The sequence below is a fragment of the Amphiprion ocellaris genome, chromosome 10 (genome assembly GCF_022539595.1).
Source record: "Amphiprion ocellaris isolate individual 3 ecotype Okinawa chromosome 10, ASM2253959v1, whole genome shotgun sequence".
In the NCBI taxonomy this organism is placed as follows: Eukaryota; Metazoa; Chordata; class Actinopteri; family Pomacentridae; genus Amphiprion; species Amphiprion ocellaris.
Window position 1 is genome coordinate 20,858,352 of NC_072775.1, and position 13,189 is coordinate 20,871,540.

General features: G+C 39.6%; 1 protein-coding gene across 4 annotated transcripts in view; it reads right to left on the reverse strand.

Moving 5' to 3' along the window:
* Nucleotides 1–357: 357 nt before the first annotated feature.
* rock1 (Rho-associated, coiled-coil containing protein kinase 1) overlaps nucleotides 358–13,189 on the reverse strand; it is a 30,789-nt gene continuing 17,957 nt past the window's right edge. The window contains exons 11-33 of one of the 4 annotated variants that reach the window (XM_023295300.3): nucleotides 13,087–13,159; nucleotides 12,899–12,987; nucleotides 12,459–12,507; nucleotides 12,089–12,224; nucleotides 11,517–11,608; nucleotides 11,188–11,434; nucleotides 10,464–10,570; nucleotides 10,210–10,360; nucleotides 9,286–9,446; nucleotides 9,010–9,194; nucleotides 8,297–8,366; nucleotides 8,103–8,206; nucleotides 7,768–7,933; nucleotides 7,542–7,635; nucleotides 7,369–7,457; nucleotides 7,065–7,256; nucleotides 6,807–6,972; nucleotides 4,833–4,903; nucleotides 4,632–4,720; nucleotides 4,363–4,441; nucleotides 3,967–4,228; nucleotides 2,623–2,830; nucleotides 358–1,923 (exon numbers count right to left, since the gene is read on the reverse strand). In XM_023295300.3, the coding sequence (XP_023151068.1) occupies nucleotides 1,920–1,923; nucleotides 2,623–2,830; nucleotides 3,967–4,228; nucleotides 4,363–4,441; nucleotides 4,632–4,720; nucleotides 4,833–4,903; nucleotides 6,807–6,972; nucleotides 7,065–7,256; nucleotides 7,369–7,457; nucleotides 7,542–7,635; nucleotides 7,768–7,933; nucleotides 8,103–8,206; nucleotides 8,297–8,366; nucleotides 9,010–9,194; nucleotides 9,286–9,446; nucleotides 10,210–10,360; nucleotides 10,464–10,570; nucleotides 11,188–11,434; nucleotides 11,517–11,608; nucleotides 12,089–12,224; nucleotides 12,459–12,507; nucleotides 12,899–12,987; nucleotides 13,087–13,159 (2,884 nt within the window). In that variant the 3' untranslated portion in view covers nucleotides 358–1,919. Of the gene's footprint in view, nucleotides 2,376–2,622; nucleotides 2,831–3,966; nucleotides 4,229–4,362; nucleotides 4,442–4,631; nucleotides 4,721–4,832; nucleotides 4,904–5,921; nucleotides 5,972–6,806; nucleotides 6,973–7,064; nucleotides 7,257–7,368; nucleotides 7,458–7,541; nucleotides 7,636–7,767; nucleotides 7,934–8,102; nucleotides 8,207–8,296; nucleotides 8,367–9,009; nucleotides 9,195–9,285; nucleotides 9,447–10,209; nucleotides 10,361–10,463; nucleotides 10,571–11,187; nucleotides 11,435–11,516; nucleotides 11,609–12,088; nucleotides 12,225–12,458; nucleotides 12,508–12,898; nucleotides 12,988–13,086; nucleotides 13,160–13,189 lie in introns of those variants that run through there. The other 3 variants (XM_035941533.2, XM_023295299.3, XR_008602944.1) reach the window with 3 other exon arrangements.

The window sequence follows — 13,189 nt, forward strand, 5'->3', positions numbered from 1 at the left end:
TCCCTCCAGCTTCTGTGCAGTAGTGTGTTCAGTTGTAGTCTGCTGGAATATTATCTGCCTCAAGATTGGAAAATTACTTAGAATTACTAAACATGCAACCACAAAACTGAAATATTAACAGCCTTAATCCTAGATGTTTCAGAAAAATACAATAAAACACTCTTTCAGGCCCTCAATAAGCAGAACCACAATAAGTTCAAATTGTGGTTCTGCACTACAAATCTCCAAATTCACAATTAAATCCACATTCGAGGCATTTTCCAGACACTTGGCATGTATTGGAGAGTGCCTCATGTACAGGCTGATAATAAAAATGTGAAACGCATGATGGGTATGATCAGTGAAAACTAGAATACGTTGAATGATAAAGATATGTTTATTGACATATCCATCAGTGCGGACTCCAATGCAATTTAACCATGCAAATTATCCAAGACAAGAGTAGATCATAGTTCCAGTGCTTTTTTTTAACTGAACAAAAAAGTTACAAATAAAAAGACTGCGGAGGTATTCCATAATCCTTATGTCTCTCTCATTATTTACACTGGGGGGGTTTGCATTAACGGGACATTACCATGTTAGAGAAACAACTTGTATTTGTTAACAAGCACAATCATTGACACAGGTAGGCTCGCTTTAGGGACATCCTCCTGAAATTTGTCATATGATATGATCTAAAGTCTGGGGCCTTTGTGTTGACACAAACTCTATTGCAATGTGTCCATAAAGAGGTAATCTAATATATATATTTTGTATACTCAAACCAGAGAAAGTAAGTTCTGATAAAACCACAAATGTGTGGCAAATTCTTAAAAAATAAATGATGGAAGAGTTAAGATTTGTCTTGTTTTGGGAAAAAAAACAACAGATATGGCAGTAAAATCAATATCCAAACGTTAAGGCACTAGGTGGGCCAAATGCTACACCTGTTTAGTCTTCTACAAATAATTTACAGTCAAGTCAAACAGTGCAGTTTTACATTTGTTAACTTAATGTTTTCCTTTTGAACCATTTATCTATGAATCAATGTAAGGCAATACATTACAAAAAAGAAAAAAAAATACAAGAAAAAATATTACAGAGACAATGTACCAAATAAACAGAAAAAAATTCATTAAGTTTTAGGACTCCTATATGCCATTACAATGGAACTTTCCTTATGGCTTGGAGCAATAAAAATAATTATAATAAAAATAATGCATAGATTTAAATGATGATCTTGCATGCTCCTCACTCAATACTCAAAACATCTAATACTCGTGTCCCAATACGCTGTCCCAAACCTGATAACTGACTTGCAGAGTGATAATAAAAGGCAAAAAGGCCAGAGACATTAGATGAAGGCATCAGTCATTTTTTTTAAGCTGGAAACAAAGTATTCTTGCATTTAGCTCACGTATCTGTCAGGTGGGCAAAGAAATTACTAAATAGATACTCATTTTCCGCCCCTGAGTCAACCTTTCACTGCAGATCTGCAATCCCTGTATGACAGTACCTTAAACTGAACACATACTTGCAGGAGTCCCAGCAAAACCCCCTTTTACCTTCCAGTTTTCATTACAACTGTCATATGATATGAAGCACAGAATGTCTACATGACATGAGTCCCTCCATCTCTCTGTTGTCCATCTTTAGTTCAAGAAGAGTGTGCCATCTTCTGGTAGAAATGGAGAGCTGCGAGTTTGTCGAGTTGGTTGATGAATTTCTCTTGAATGTGGAAATGCAGACGGATATCAGGTTTTTCAATGTCCACGATGCCTTTTATCTGACGTGTGTTGCATTTTTCCAGCGCTGGTTAATTATCAATATACATTTTTGTGTTTTTAATGAAATTTCTATGTAATACAGGTTTTCCATTTTTGAGGATGAGGAAGGAGGGAAAGTTTAGAGTCCAGAAAAAATCCCAACGCTTCAGATGGTTAGCTGAAAGAAAGAACAAAGATAGGTGTCCAGTAAAAGAAAGGCAACATCTTTACTTTGGTTAGTAACCCACCCTGACACATACAACAGAAAAGCTGGCTTACAGACATTTTAACACCACAAACAGCTTTGCTTTGATAGGTAATGTCGAGATCCTTAATGTGGACCACTCTAATGAGACTTGCAAAGTAAGTCGATGAAGTTAGTTACTGAACCCAATAACACATTAGTGCCAATTAGAAAATCCCAAGTGTCAAATGGATAGAGCCCAGGAGTCAACCAACCAACCAGGACGTGTCTCTCGTGTTAGAAACACCCAGTAACACAATTAATAAATAGACAGGTTTAAAGTCGTAGAGAAAAGTCTAAAAAAACACATCAAGATTTTCTGAAGAAGTTCCTGTCAACAAGTGCTGGATGTTGTGTCTGCTGCTTGGAGGCTGGACTGCGCTCTGCTACAACACAGGAGACAAACAGCAGATCATGTGACTGACTTGACCACATCTCAGCCCACAAGATGGGATTAAAAAAAGACTTCGTACTGCAACACACCCTCACTTACTGCCTGAAAAAAACTGTGCTTTACCGTATGTTATGCAGTTATCTATAGTTATTTCAACAGTAGCGTGTGAAAAACTATTTACATGCAATTAGAGTTAAAAGATATTGAGGAATTGTTTGAAAGCTTAACTGTCTAGTTACCTCAGCTTTCCTGTATTGCTTTTAGGGTTCTTGCGGAAGGACTGGTTGGGCCCAGAGCGAGTGGACATAGAACGAGGTGAGGCTCTTGAAAATGTTGATGGTGGGGTCTTAGGAATCTTCTTTCCAAGGTGGCCAATCCATTTCTTCTGCTCATCTTGGGTCAGGGCCAGCAGGAGCATGTCCCGGGCGGAGGTCACGTCGTAGTTTACTGTAAGACCCAGGCAGACAGTGTTGCAGATTAACAATTAAGTCTGACAGGTACGACCTCAACTAGCCAGCAGCAGCCACCTTTACAGTCATGGTGTAACTAAAGATTAGCTTCATTATTAATTAGCCTGAATAACCTCCTTTTTGGAGTAATAATGTTTTGGAACATATTAAAAACTGGTCATCACAATTTTAGAGATTCCAAGATGACATATTTAGGTTACCTGTCTTGCTCAAACAACAGTGCTAAACCAAATGAGATTAGGTTTTTAATTATAAAAGAGGGCAATAAGCACAAAATATTCACATTAAAGGAGAGACTTCTATATTTTTGGGGTTTTTAATTTATCAAATTAATAGGTTAGTGAAGGATGTGGGTGACTTTACAACAAACTCACTAAAAACACTGACATCTTCAAAATCAAGAAAACAGACTAAACTTAAAGCACAACTAAGAACATTAAGTAGCAGTTAAATGAGGTACAGATAAAAAAAATGCAACTTCATTTTAATTATTTTAGTTATGGGAGTATAAAGCTTTCAAGGTTTTCTTTTTGACCTTATGTAGCACAAAGAAGCTAATTTTATCAGTAAGCTTCCCGTTTTGTTTACACATGTGCACAAGCACAATAAATGTCCATGCCAGTGGTTTCACACTATTCCACTGATCAACAAGTGGCAGCAATACACAAAGATGTGCTGCAATTTGCCACCAAAATCTAGGAAGAAGAATGCTAGCTAGTAAACAGGAATGTAAAGAATGCAGAATTTAAAAAACAGTAGCTTTGGACATACTTTATTAAGAACAACCTGCATTCAACATATAGACCAAAAGGATATGCACAGTGTGTTGTGAGCAACACCGAATTTAAACAGAACTATTGTTTGTTTGCAAGAAATCCCCAGGAAACCTCCAAGTTAGCTGAAATAATAACCTCCCCAAGAGTCAATGCGAATATCCCCAAGGATTGTACAGGAACGTCAGATTAGGGCCTCAACATCAACTAGATTTTCAGATAATGGGTGCTCTTCATGGTTTACACTATTAGGATAAGCGCATATATACATATATATATATATATATACATATATATATATTCATCATAATGGTCAAAACCATAAAGGACAGGATTTTACCTTTGCAAGGAGGAATAACATCCTCCTTTTTGTCAAGGTGGTCCTTGTGGCACTTCACATGGCACCGGCGACACTCCAGCGCTGGAGGTGGCTTGAAGACGTGCCACAAAGGCTTGGCGCAGGCCTCACAGTTGGAAGGGAAGTGATATAGCGTGGGGATGAACTCGTGGCCTTTGTGTGGGAGACAGTTGGTCTTGTCGCCCTGAGGGACCGTCTCCATCTCCGCCTCCTTCCTGCACTCTCCCTCGTTGGCATATAAAATCTGAATAGGCGAAGAAAGAAAGGGCCTGGTCAGAAATTCTGCACTAAGCATCTCTACGGCAGAAGGGAATCTAGTCCAGGCTGCATGGAAACATGAAAGTCAAGGATAAAACAGGAAAGAGAAGAGTCTCCAACCTGGAATATCCTGGGTATCTCTTCTGTCTCAGCTCGGTACACGTCTCCTTGTGTGACTGGTCTCACATGAAACAGTTTGCTGCACAAAAACATACAAAATTAGACATGACATATCAGCATCCCTATCAGCCTGACTAACTTGCAAACACCAACCACTGCAACTTTACCTCTCTAAATGACTTGTTTTCTTGTAGTCCACATTTTTCAGGAAAATTGTGGCAGGTACAAAAAGAGGATGATGACAGGAACAAATAAAAATGAGTACTTACTCAATATCTAGTACCATTGAGGGGTTCGACTGTTCCTTATCCTGTTCATCATTGTAGAACAGAATCTTCTTACTGCTCACCACTACATACTGTGATATTGAAAAAACAACAATAAGAAGAAGTCTGTTTTTGCCCCCAAGGGCTTGGAAGCATTTGTTGTGGCAGCATAACAAAGGTGAGCACTGGAAACATGCGGCATACCTGCTTCTTCCATCCATATCGCTTGATATTAGCACGATTAGGAATGGACAGCCAACCCTCCAATCGGGACTCTGAAAGCAGCACACACACACAAAATTATTTAACATGTGTGAAACTAATTAGAGACCCTGGGAAAAGGCCATGCAGCAATTAAATCCAAACTCAACTGGGGAAAAAAAAGAAAAAGTCAAAGATTGTAAATCATTTCAAAACACCAGATGAATTCTTCAGTGAGTTTGACCAATGTTAAGGAAACTGCACTGGAGTAGGTGACAAGAATTAACTGTAGATATCCCATGCTGCTATTTCACACTCCCATGCAGGAGGAGAATATTAGGCATGTGTAACTCCCTCTTATAGCACGTTAAGAGAGTATGTAAGATTTTATGTAAATTTAGTTAAAATGCTATTATAAGAATAGCTTTGCAGCGGGAATTCAATTAGTTTGATCACTCACTCCTTTCACAGAAACAAACATATGCATTTTAAGTGATATTTTACATCATTTGGTGCTAAAATCATAAATGCAAGTGCATGCAGCTAAAACAACACAAGCTTCACAGGATCAGTGAACTAAATGGGCTTGTCAACCAAATGTGCCATTGTGAGGGACGTCTTCGTGTCCAAACTTCTAGTGAACATGCCAACAAAGACACAACCAGAGTGTTACGTGTTTGAAGAACACAGTACCATGAATTCAAAGCAGATTTTTCAGTTTCAGGACACATTTGAAAGGTGCTGAGAGTGATGTGGTAAACCTCACACGTGGGTGTGTCAGTAAAACCTGCCCTAATTTGGTTACTTTACTGTTGGGGCTGGTCTCGTGACATTAAACCACATTCACTGCCAGCATTGTCATGTAACATTGCATTAATGTTAGTTTTTTTTTTTTTTCAGAATGATTGGACAATTTTCAAAGGCCATTTACTCCCCACTCTATCAGACTTCTTTCAAAAGTGTTGCTGAATTCTCAACACAGAGATGGTTCTAACACCTCTGGCAAAAGAATACTTAAATAAGGGGCAAAAAAGACAAACTACAGCTGCAGCACAGGCCGGGTAAAATGGGCTCGTCCACTCAGTTACTCACAGAGGAAAAGGAATGGAAGTTACAAAGATAAGAAGAGCAAGGAGAACCAACTGGATATGAGGGAAATAAGAAGACAATGATTTAACTACAGACACCAACACATTTATAAACAGACCTAGTACAACATATATTTATATTCATGTTTAAGAAAAAACGGTGCACCAAATCTACATATGCCACTAAATACAGCAGCTTGATTTAAATCAAATCAAAGCTTACATATACCTACACTACCAGTCAAAAGTTTGGACACACCTTCTCATTCACTGGTTTTTATTTAATTATTTCAGACACTGTATATTAATACTGAAGACATCAAAACTACAAACGAAAACATATGGAATTATAATGTAAACAAAAAGTATTAATCTACAATGTAGAAAATAATACAAATAAATAAAAAGCACTGAATGAGAAGGCGTGTCCAAACTTTTCACTGGTAGTGTATCTACCAGCCACATGTACATGTGTAGCTGTCTGTTCAATACAATCAACCATTATGTTTTAATCACAAATTTTGATTCTAAATAGCTTTTAAATCCCTACAGGCATATATAAAACACCAAATAAAATGTAACAAACCTGGGAAACAGACTGATTTCAGCAATGACAAAATGCTTAAAAAGGTAATGCCTGTAAAAATGCTAAGTCCAATTTTTTGTAAAACATCATATACAGAGTTATTATTTAGGAACTGTGTCCACACAAATTATCCGATACTTGGGACAGACTAACTGAAGATCAGCAACAATAGAAATCTTAAGCACACAACATATTTGAATTAGACGCTATGCTGCTACAAGGAAACACAAAGAGGAATATATTGTGGACTGAATAGTGGAAGTAACAGGATGAATGTCCAGTTACACACAGCTGTGACCATACCTGCGATATTACTGTCCGTCTCATCTGTCTGCAAGCTGGTGACGCTAGAGTTATCCATTCGCTGTTGCAAGTCATTGAGTTTCTCCCGGAGCTGTTCAATGTCACTTTCCTTGCTGTCCAGCTGCATCTGGAGCTCATTGCGATATGTGCATTCCTCAGACAGTTGCTGGTGGTAGGAAGGTCAAGAGGCATGGATTACAACCAAGTAATAGTCTACATGATCATACTAGGCTTTAAAATGCTGTCATAGTAACCCACCGCCTGCATCTCGCTCAGTTCCTTCTGGTATTTGATGGCCATGTGGTTAAACTTCTCCTTCTCCTGATTAAGCTCCAGTTGAAGCTTGCGGTTCTCCTTCTCCTTCTTCCGCAGATCAGCTGTGCTGCCCTTCTTCTTCTGGTCCAGCTTCATGTCTTTGCGATTCATGATTTCTGCCAGCTTGTTCACCGCCTGACAGATTGATATAGATAGAATAGGTGGAAAGTATCAGCCACTGTTCTCAACTTATTCAGCAGGTGCATTTAACGTATAAGCAAATCTCACAAAGAAGGTGGATCTTTACCTGAGTCTTCAGTGTGCGCTCTGTGTTGAGAACCTTCTCATAGTTCGCCTTGATTGTATTTGCAATCTCTTCCTTCTGAGCTGCATACTCTGAAAGGGAAAAGGGACTCAGCTTGTACAACAACATAATTACAACATAGCAGGGAGACATAAAGGTCAGCAAAAGGACAGTACCTTCCTCCTGAGTCCGGAGCTTCTCATTTAGCTCAGTCTTCTCTTTGCTGAGGTTCTCCACATCTTTGGTCAGAGTTTTATTGGATTCCTCAAGCTGTGTAGAAATTAGAAAATTAGTATTTTTCCCACTCAAGTCATACTTTCATTTACTCAGACAACACGATAATGTCATTGTGGAGGAGGGCAGTAAACTGCCAGATAGAGGAACATTTTAGATTCTGCTCACCCGCGTAATAGTAGACTCTTTTTCACCAATCTCCTGCTTATGTCGAGTCACTGCTTTCTTGTTCTCCTGGCTGAGCTCAAAGTACTGCTCCTCCTGAAGTGCCCGAGCAAGCTGTTCTGACTCGGCCTTGGTCACGGTCAGATCCAACTGGGCAGACAGGGAGTCCCTGTGGCCAGGATAAAGGACAAAGTTTGTTATAGCTACTTACAAAGTTAGTTTGAAAAAATCTCCCCACCCTCAAAAAAAATAAAAAAAATCAGGCAGGCCAATACTCATCATCACTTGTTTAAGTAAATCTTTCAGCAAACATTCAAGAAGAGAATTTAGTTTCTTACCTTTCACTGCTCAAATCCTGCATCCTTTTATGAGCCTCTTGTACCTGCCGGTTCCTTTCCTCAATCTCCTCTTTTAGTTCCTTGACCTGAGTTTTGTAAAGCGTCTGAGGGAGAAAAGGCACAACCTTTAGCTGGTAGTCTTCATACTGAACAATGAGGGCAAGATATCCTGAGACTCTCTGATTCATACTTACAGAAAAATACTGTTCGGCCTCAAGCTGGTCCTGAAGTTCCCTCATCTGTCCCTCGTTGCCTCTATATTGTCTGTTCACATGTCACACAAATACATTAGGTGCTTCATTTCATTTGTTTTATTAAATGCATGATCTAGCACATATTACACGTAGATATGCTTTTCAATGCACTTTAGCAATAAAGACCTTGGCTGCATGTAAGCCAGCCCAGTTCACCCATGTAGTAGAATGAGCTGGCCAGAGGATTAGCAACTGAGTGGATGGAGCTGGACTGAGAGTCAACCCTAATCCTGCTGTGTAAACACGGTTGCAGAACAGCTTTGGCATAGTCATGCTCTAAGCTGAAATAATAGCACTTATTTGAAAATAGCAGGCAATTGTAGAGCAATTTACGCCTTGACTTTCAAAGAGACTTACTGGGCAAAGCAGCAATAACAGAAAATTAGAAATCCTGGCTGGTGCGACTGCCAGATTGTTTCCGAGGACAATCAACTGGCTCAGTGGTGTAAGTAACCCATTTTCCTCATAAGCATAATACTAAATATATTATTTATTATCTTAATAATCCCAATTAGATTTATTTAACCTACATCACTAAAATATGTCAGATAATATGATTAGTGGACAGACAACATAACATTTCCTGTGGATAAAAAACACAAGTTTTACAATTACAAGAGATTTTATTGTTCTAATTCAGGAAGACCACTTACTTGGTCAGCTGCGCCAGCTGGAACTCCAGTGAGCGTTTACTCTCTAGTGCTGTGTTGATCTCCTGCTTGAGCTGCTTCTCTGAACATCTCAGACGGTCGACCTCCTGCATGCGGCTCTTCAGCTCGTTCTGAGTCAAGCCACGCTTGCTTGACTCTTGTTCTACCTGTATCCGCAGAATCTTCACCTGGAGAAGGACGGTGCAAGAATTTTATAAATTGCATAGGTCAAGGGAGGGACAACACCCAGCTTTACATGTGTGTAAGCCATTCACTTACCTCATCTTCCAGCCTTTCCTTTTGCTTCATCAGCTGCTCCATTTTCTGCACAGACTGCTTGAGATCAAACTCCAACATTGAACACTGCTTCTCAACCTCGACGACCCGGCTCTCCGCTCTCATCCTCGCTCCATTCTCCTCGGACATCTTCTGCTGAACAGCTGTGGCAGGACAGTGACAGCGAAAGGGTTAGTTCCTTGTCTTATAGTCAAAAAAATCAAGGAAATCCCAAACTCACTCTTAACCATTCAACGGGTATCTCAAAGCTCTCTTCCACATTTTCAAGCAGCAGGTAAACAACCTGTTGTATCAGTTGAGAACTTTTCAAAGCATAGAAACAATGAACATGTTCTGAGTTAAATTTGTTGAAAATTGACCTTTTGTTGTATATAAGCTTCACATAAACAGTACAGTAAACACTGCTTCCTTAGAAAGAATTTTGAAATCTGGACTTTTTGATGTAAATAAGTGAAAATGGACAACACCTTCATCCTGAGTTCATTTTCACATAGAAGAAATTTTGAAAAGGAGGCTCTAGTCCACCAAGAGCTATGTGAGACGCCAAACATCACCTGGACAGATTATCATTCTGTTGCAAAAACTACTTTTCAGTCTAGCTTTAATAAGCAAAGAGGCAATGTCCCAACATGCTTACTGGCTTACACTCCTTGAATTCCTCTAAACCAAACACACCTGGAGGTGACTAGTGATCAGATAGTAGCAAAGGAAGGTAAGAGAGAAAGAGGGTTGAGGAAGGGCTGAGGAAGAAGTTAAATAAAATAAAGGTGGAAATGCAATAAAAATTACAAACAATAGAGAAGACAAAGCTGGTATATAATAGAAAGAAAGAAATGGGGATCATTCAGAAAACGGAGAGAGGGGAAAAAGTGGAGTAGGGCATGCTCTGGCATAGGACTGGCATACCAGTCATGGCAGCTGATTTGGCTTCTTCGATAGACTCGTATTTGTCAGTGAGCTGTGCCCGTGTCACCCTGTGCTCAGTGTGTTCCTGCTCCAGACGTTGCTGCAAGGTCTTCAGCTTATAGTTCAGGTCTATCTCCAGGTTGTTCTTTTCCTATGAGGAAGGGTTAAACGAGACAAAATGAGACAACTTCTATAAGTTGGAAACACTAACAGAGCATGTATACATAAATATTAGTGCGACTATTTGTGCATACCTTCTCCAGATTATTGCTCCTTTCCTGGGCCTGTTTGCGCTCTGTCTCCACTTTGGAGAGGCTGAGCTTCAAGTTTTTGTTGTCTTCTTGCAGCCCTGCCATTCTCGCTAAGAGAAAAAGATAAAGGCTAACAGTGAAAATCATGGTATTTATCATATGAAGCTGCTACTTTCACTTCAAATCCTGCTTTTTCTTTTCACAGTCTTTCAGATAATTCACAGTTTTCCCAGTCTGTCTTTCGGCTTGCTTGATTCTAAAACGATTACGGTACTTTAACATCCTTCCATAACAGTTTCTCATTTCCCAGTGTTATGTGACTTTCAAAAGCTTGTCTCCATGAAAACATAACTGACTGATGATAAACCTGGCACAGATTTGAATGCTGGTATCATCAGTAGTTGCGCATGACTCACATCGATGGCAGGGTAAGAGGGTAAATGAGTTCTATCAGGTGAGAATTTGTGCAGCAGTCTTGTGTGTCTAAATGAGCGCAACACTTTTAGTTGGTTTCATATACAGTATCACTGTTTAGGATGTGCTGTTCACCTACACAACGCCATGCAGCTTAATGTTTTAAATAGGATTTTTACTCTGTTGTGATAGGCATTAAATTTGATTATAAAAATGTCAACACTGAAAACTGTGATTGCTAGACTTTGGTCAAGCTGTCGTTGCTTTTATTCTTTTATTTGTCAGTGCCATTCTTTGTGTGTCACCAAATCACCTTGCAGCTCTCTGATCTCCTCTGAACCCTGACTGTAGTTCCTCCGTTCTGAGTCCAGGGTGCTCTGAAGAAGCAGGACCTCCTTCTCCAGCTGTGCCTTCTCTCCATCTGCTGCACGGCTCCTTTCCTGCAGATCACGGTTCAAACTCTCCAACTGGCTCATTGACTTCGCCACCTCTGTGTGGCTCTTCCTCAGTCTTGCTGCTGTGTCCGACTCTGCGCGTAGCAAGTCGTTTGCCTCTTCAAGCTGTCAGTCAAAGACAAGGGAAATTAAGCTTAATGCATTGTCTTCCACTATCCCCCTGCCTGCGTCTGTGTGTATTATATACCTGACTCTGCAGCTGGGCAATTTTGTCATTTGAGGCCTGAGAGTTCTGACTGATCTTCTTCATGTCTTCAAGCTGCTCCTTCAAAGTTGACACTAGAAAGAAAAAAGAGAATGAATTAAACCAGGCCTTAATAATACTCAAGTTTTAAATCCAAACAAATCTTTCTGAAACTTCTGATTAAAACTTCTCATTTTAGCAATATACATTTCAGACATGGATCTGAATGTATGTGGCCATACTACATCCATTTTTAACTTTAACAGTGAATATCTGCCAGTTCACTTAGAGCTGTCTTCTGCAGTAAGTCAGTGGAAAATCAGAGGAACATGTGTGTAATTCAGAAGCTAACTAGATCTGCAGTCAGCAGTGACGAGGATGGAGATCACTCCAGGACACCCAATAAACTATTTGGAGCATTTTTGTTAAGTAGATCAAATTTATTACAAGGAAGAGCGCATTACCATGTAACAAAACCATATTCATATACTGACTCCACCTGCAACATCACTCTGAAATGATACTTTAGTTCCAAGTGGCTAAATCATACATCAGCAGACCTTCATTATCTTTACCCTCATTCTCCAAATTGCGCCTCTTCTCTGCCTCCTGGTCAGCTTTTCTTTGGTACTCTGTGAATCTGTGCTGCAGCATGATCTTGTCCTTCTCCAGCAGAGACACGCTGGCTTCTGCACTCTTCCTCAGGTTTGCCTGTCGCAACAAACAGAGCAGCTGTGATGTAGAAGAAACCACTCCTTAATCTAGCCACAGATGTTCAACGGTAATACAGTCAACTTCTTTGCTTGTTGGGAACATCACACAGCATCACTAAAACTTAAAAGCTGCAGATATAATGTAGATGTGTTTTTGGATATAACTGAAATTTTTAAAAACATATTTACAAATTATCCATGAGAACAATGTTACGAGAAATCAGCTTTTAACCTCTTCATCCAGTTCTTTCATGATCTTTTCAATCTTGGTGTTTGATGTCCTAGAGAGAACAGAATGAAAACATAGGTTACCTGCTGAATATCTCTTAATATGATAACATTTCATGTACATGTCTGCATGTCAAAGTCTGGTTTAATCTACACACATGCACACCAGGGGACAGAACACAGTGGGACTATGCTATAATAACATCTATTGACCTTGTTTCATTTACAAATGTTAAAAATTAACTACACAGAACAGAACAGCACACAGAAGTATGACAGGTACACACAAAATTCATCTTCTTCCCCTAACTCTACACTGTCATTGTCTGTTTTGCAAAGGTCTATCAACGAGAAGCATTTGAATCATTTGCCAGACTAATTTAAGTCACTAGTGTGACATAAGCAGCTACCTTTTATGCAAGAGCAAAAAATGAATTTACATACCTGCATTTCTGCTCCAACTCATCCTTCAGTTGCATTTCACTGTGGAGCTGCTCCTCTAGCTGGTAGATGCGTTTTTGCAGGTTCTCCAACTATGCAGAGACATAGCATTTGAATTAATCACGTCACTGAAAATTGGCAGAGTTTTTACTTCTCAAAGACTTTCTTCTTAATTGTGGCCTTCAACTCACATGACTCTTGTCTTCTTTTGTGGAGCTGCTACGTTTGTCACTGGTCTTTGTGGCAGTGGAGCTGCGCAAAGGACTGCAGAAAGAAAGTTTCGTTATGAACATC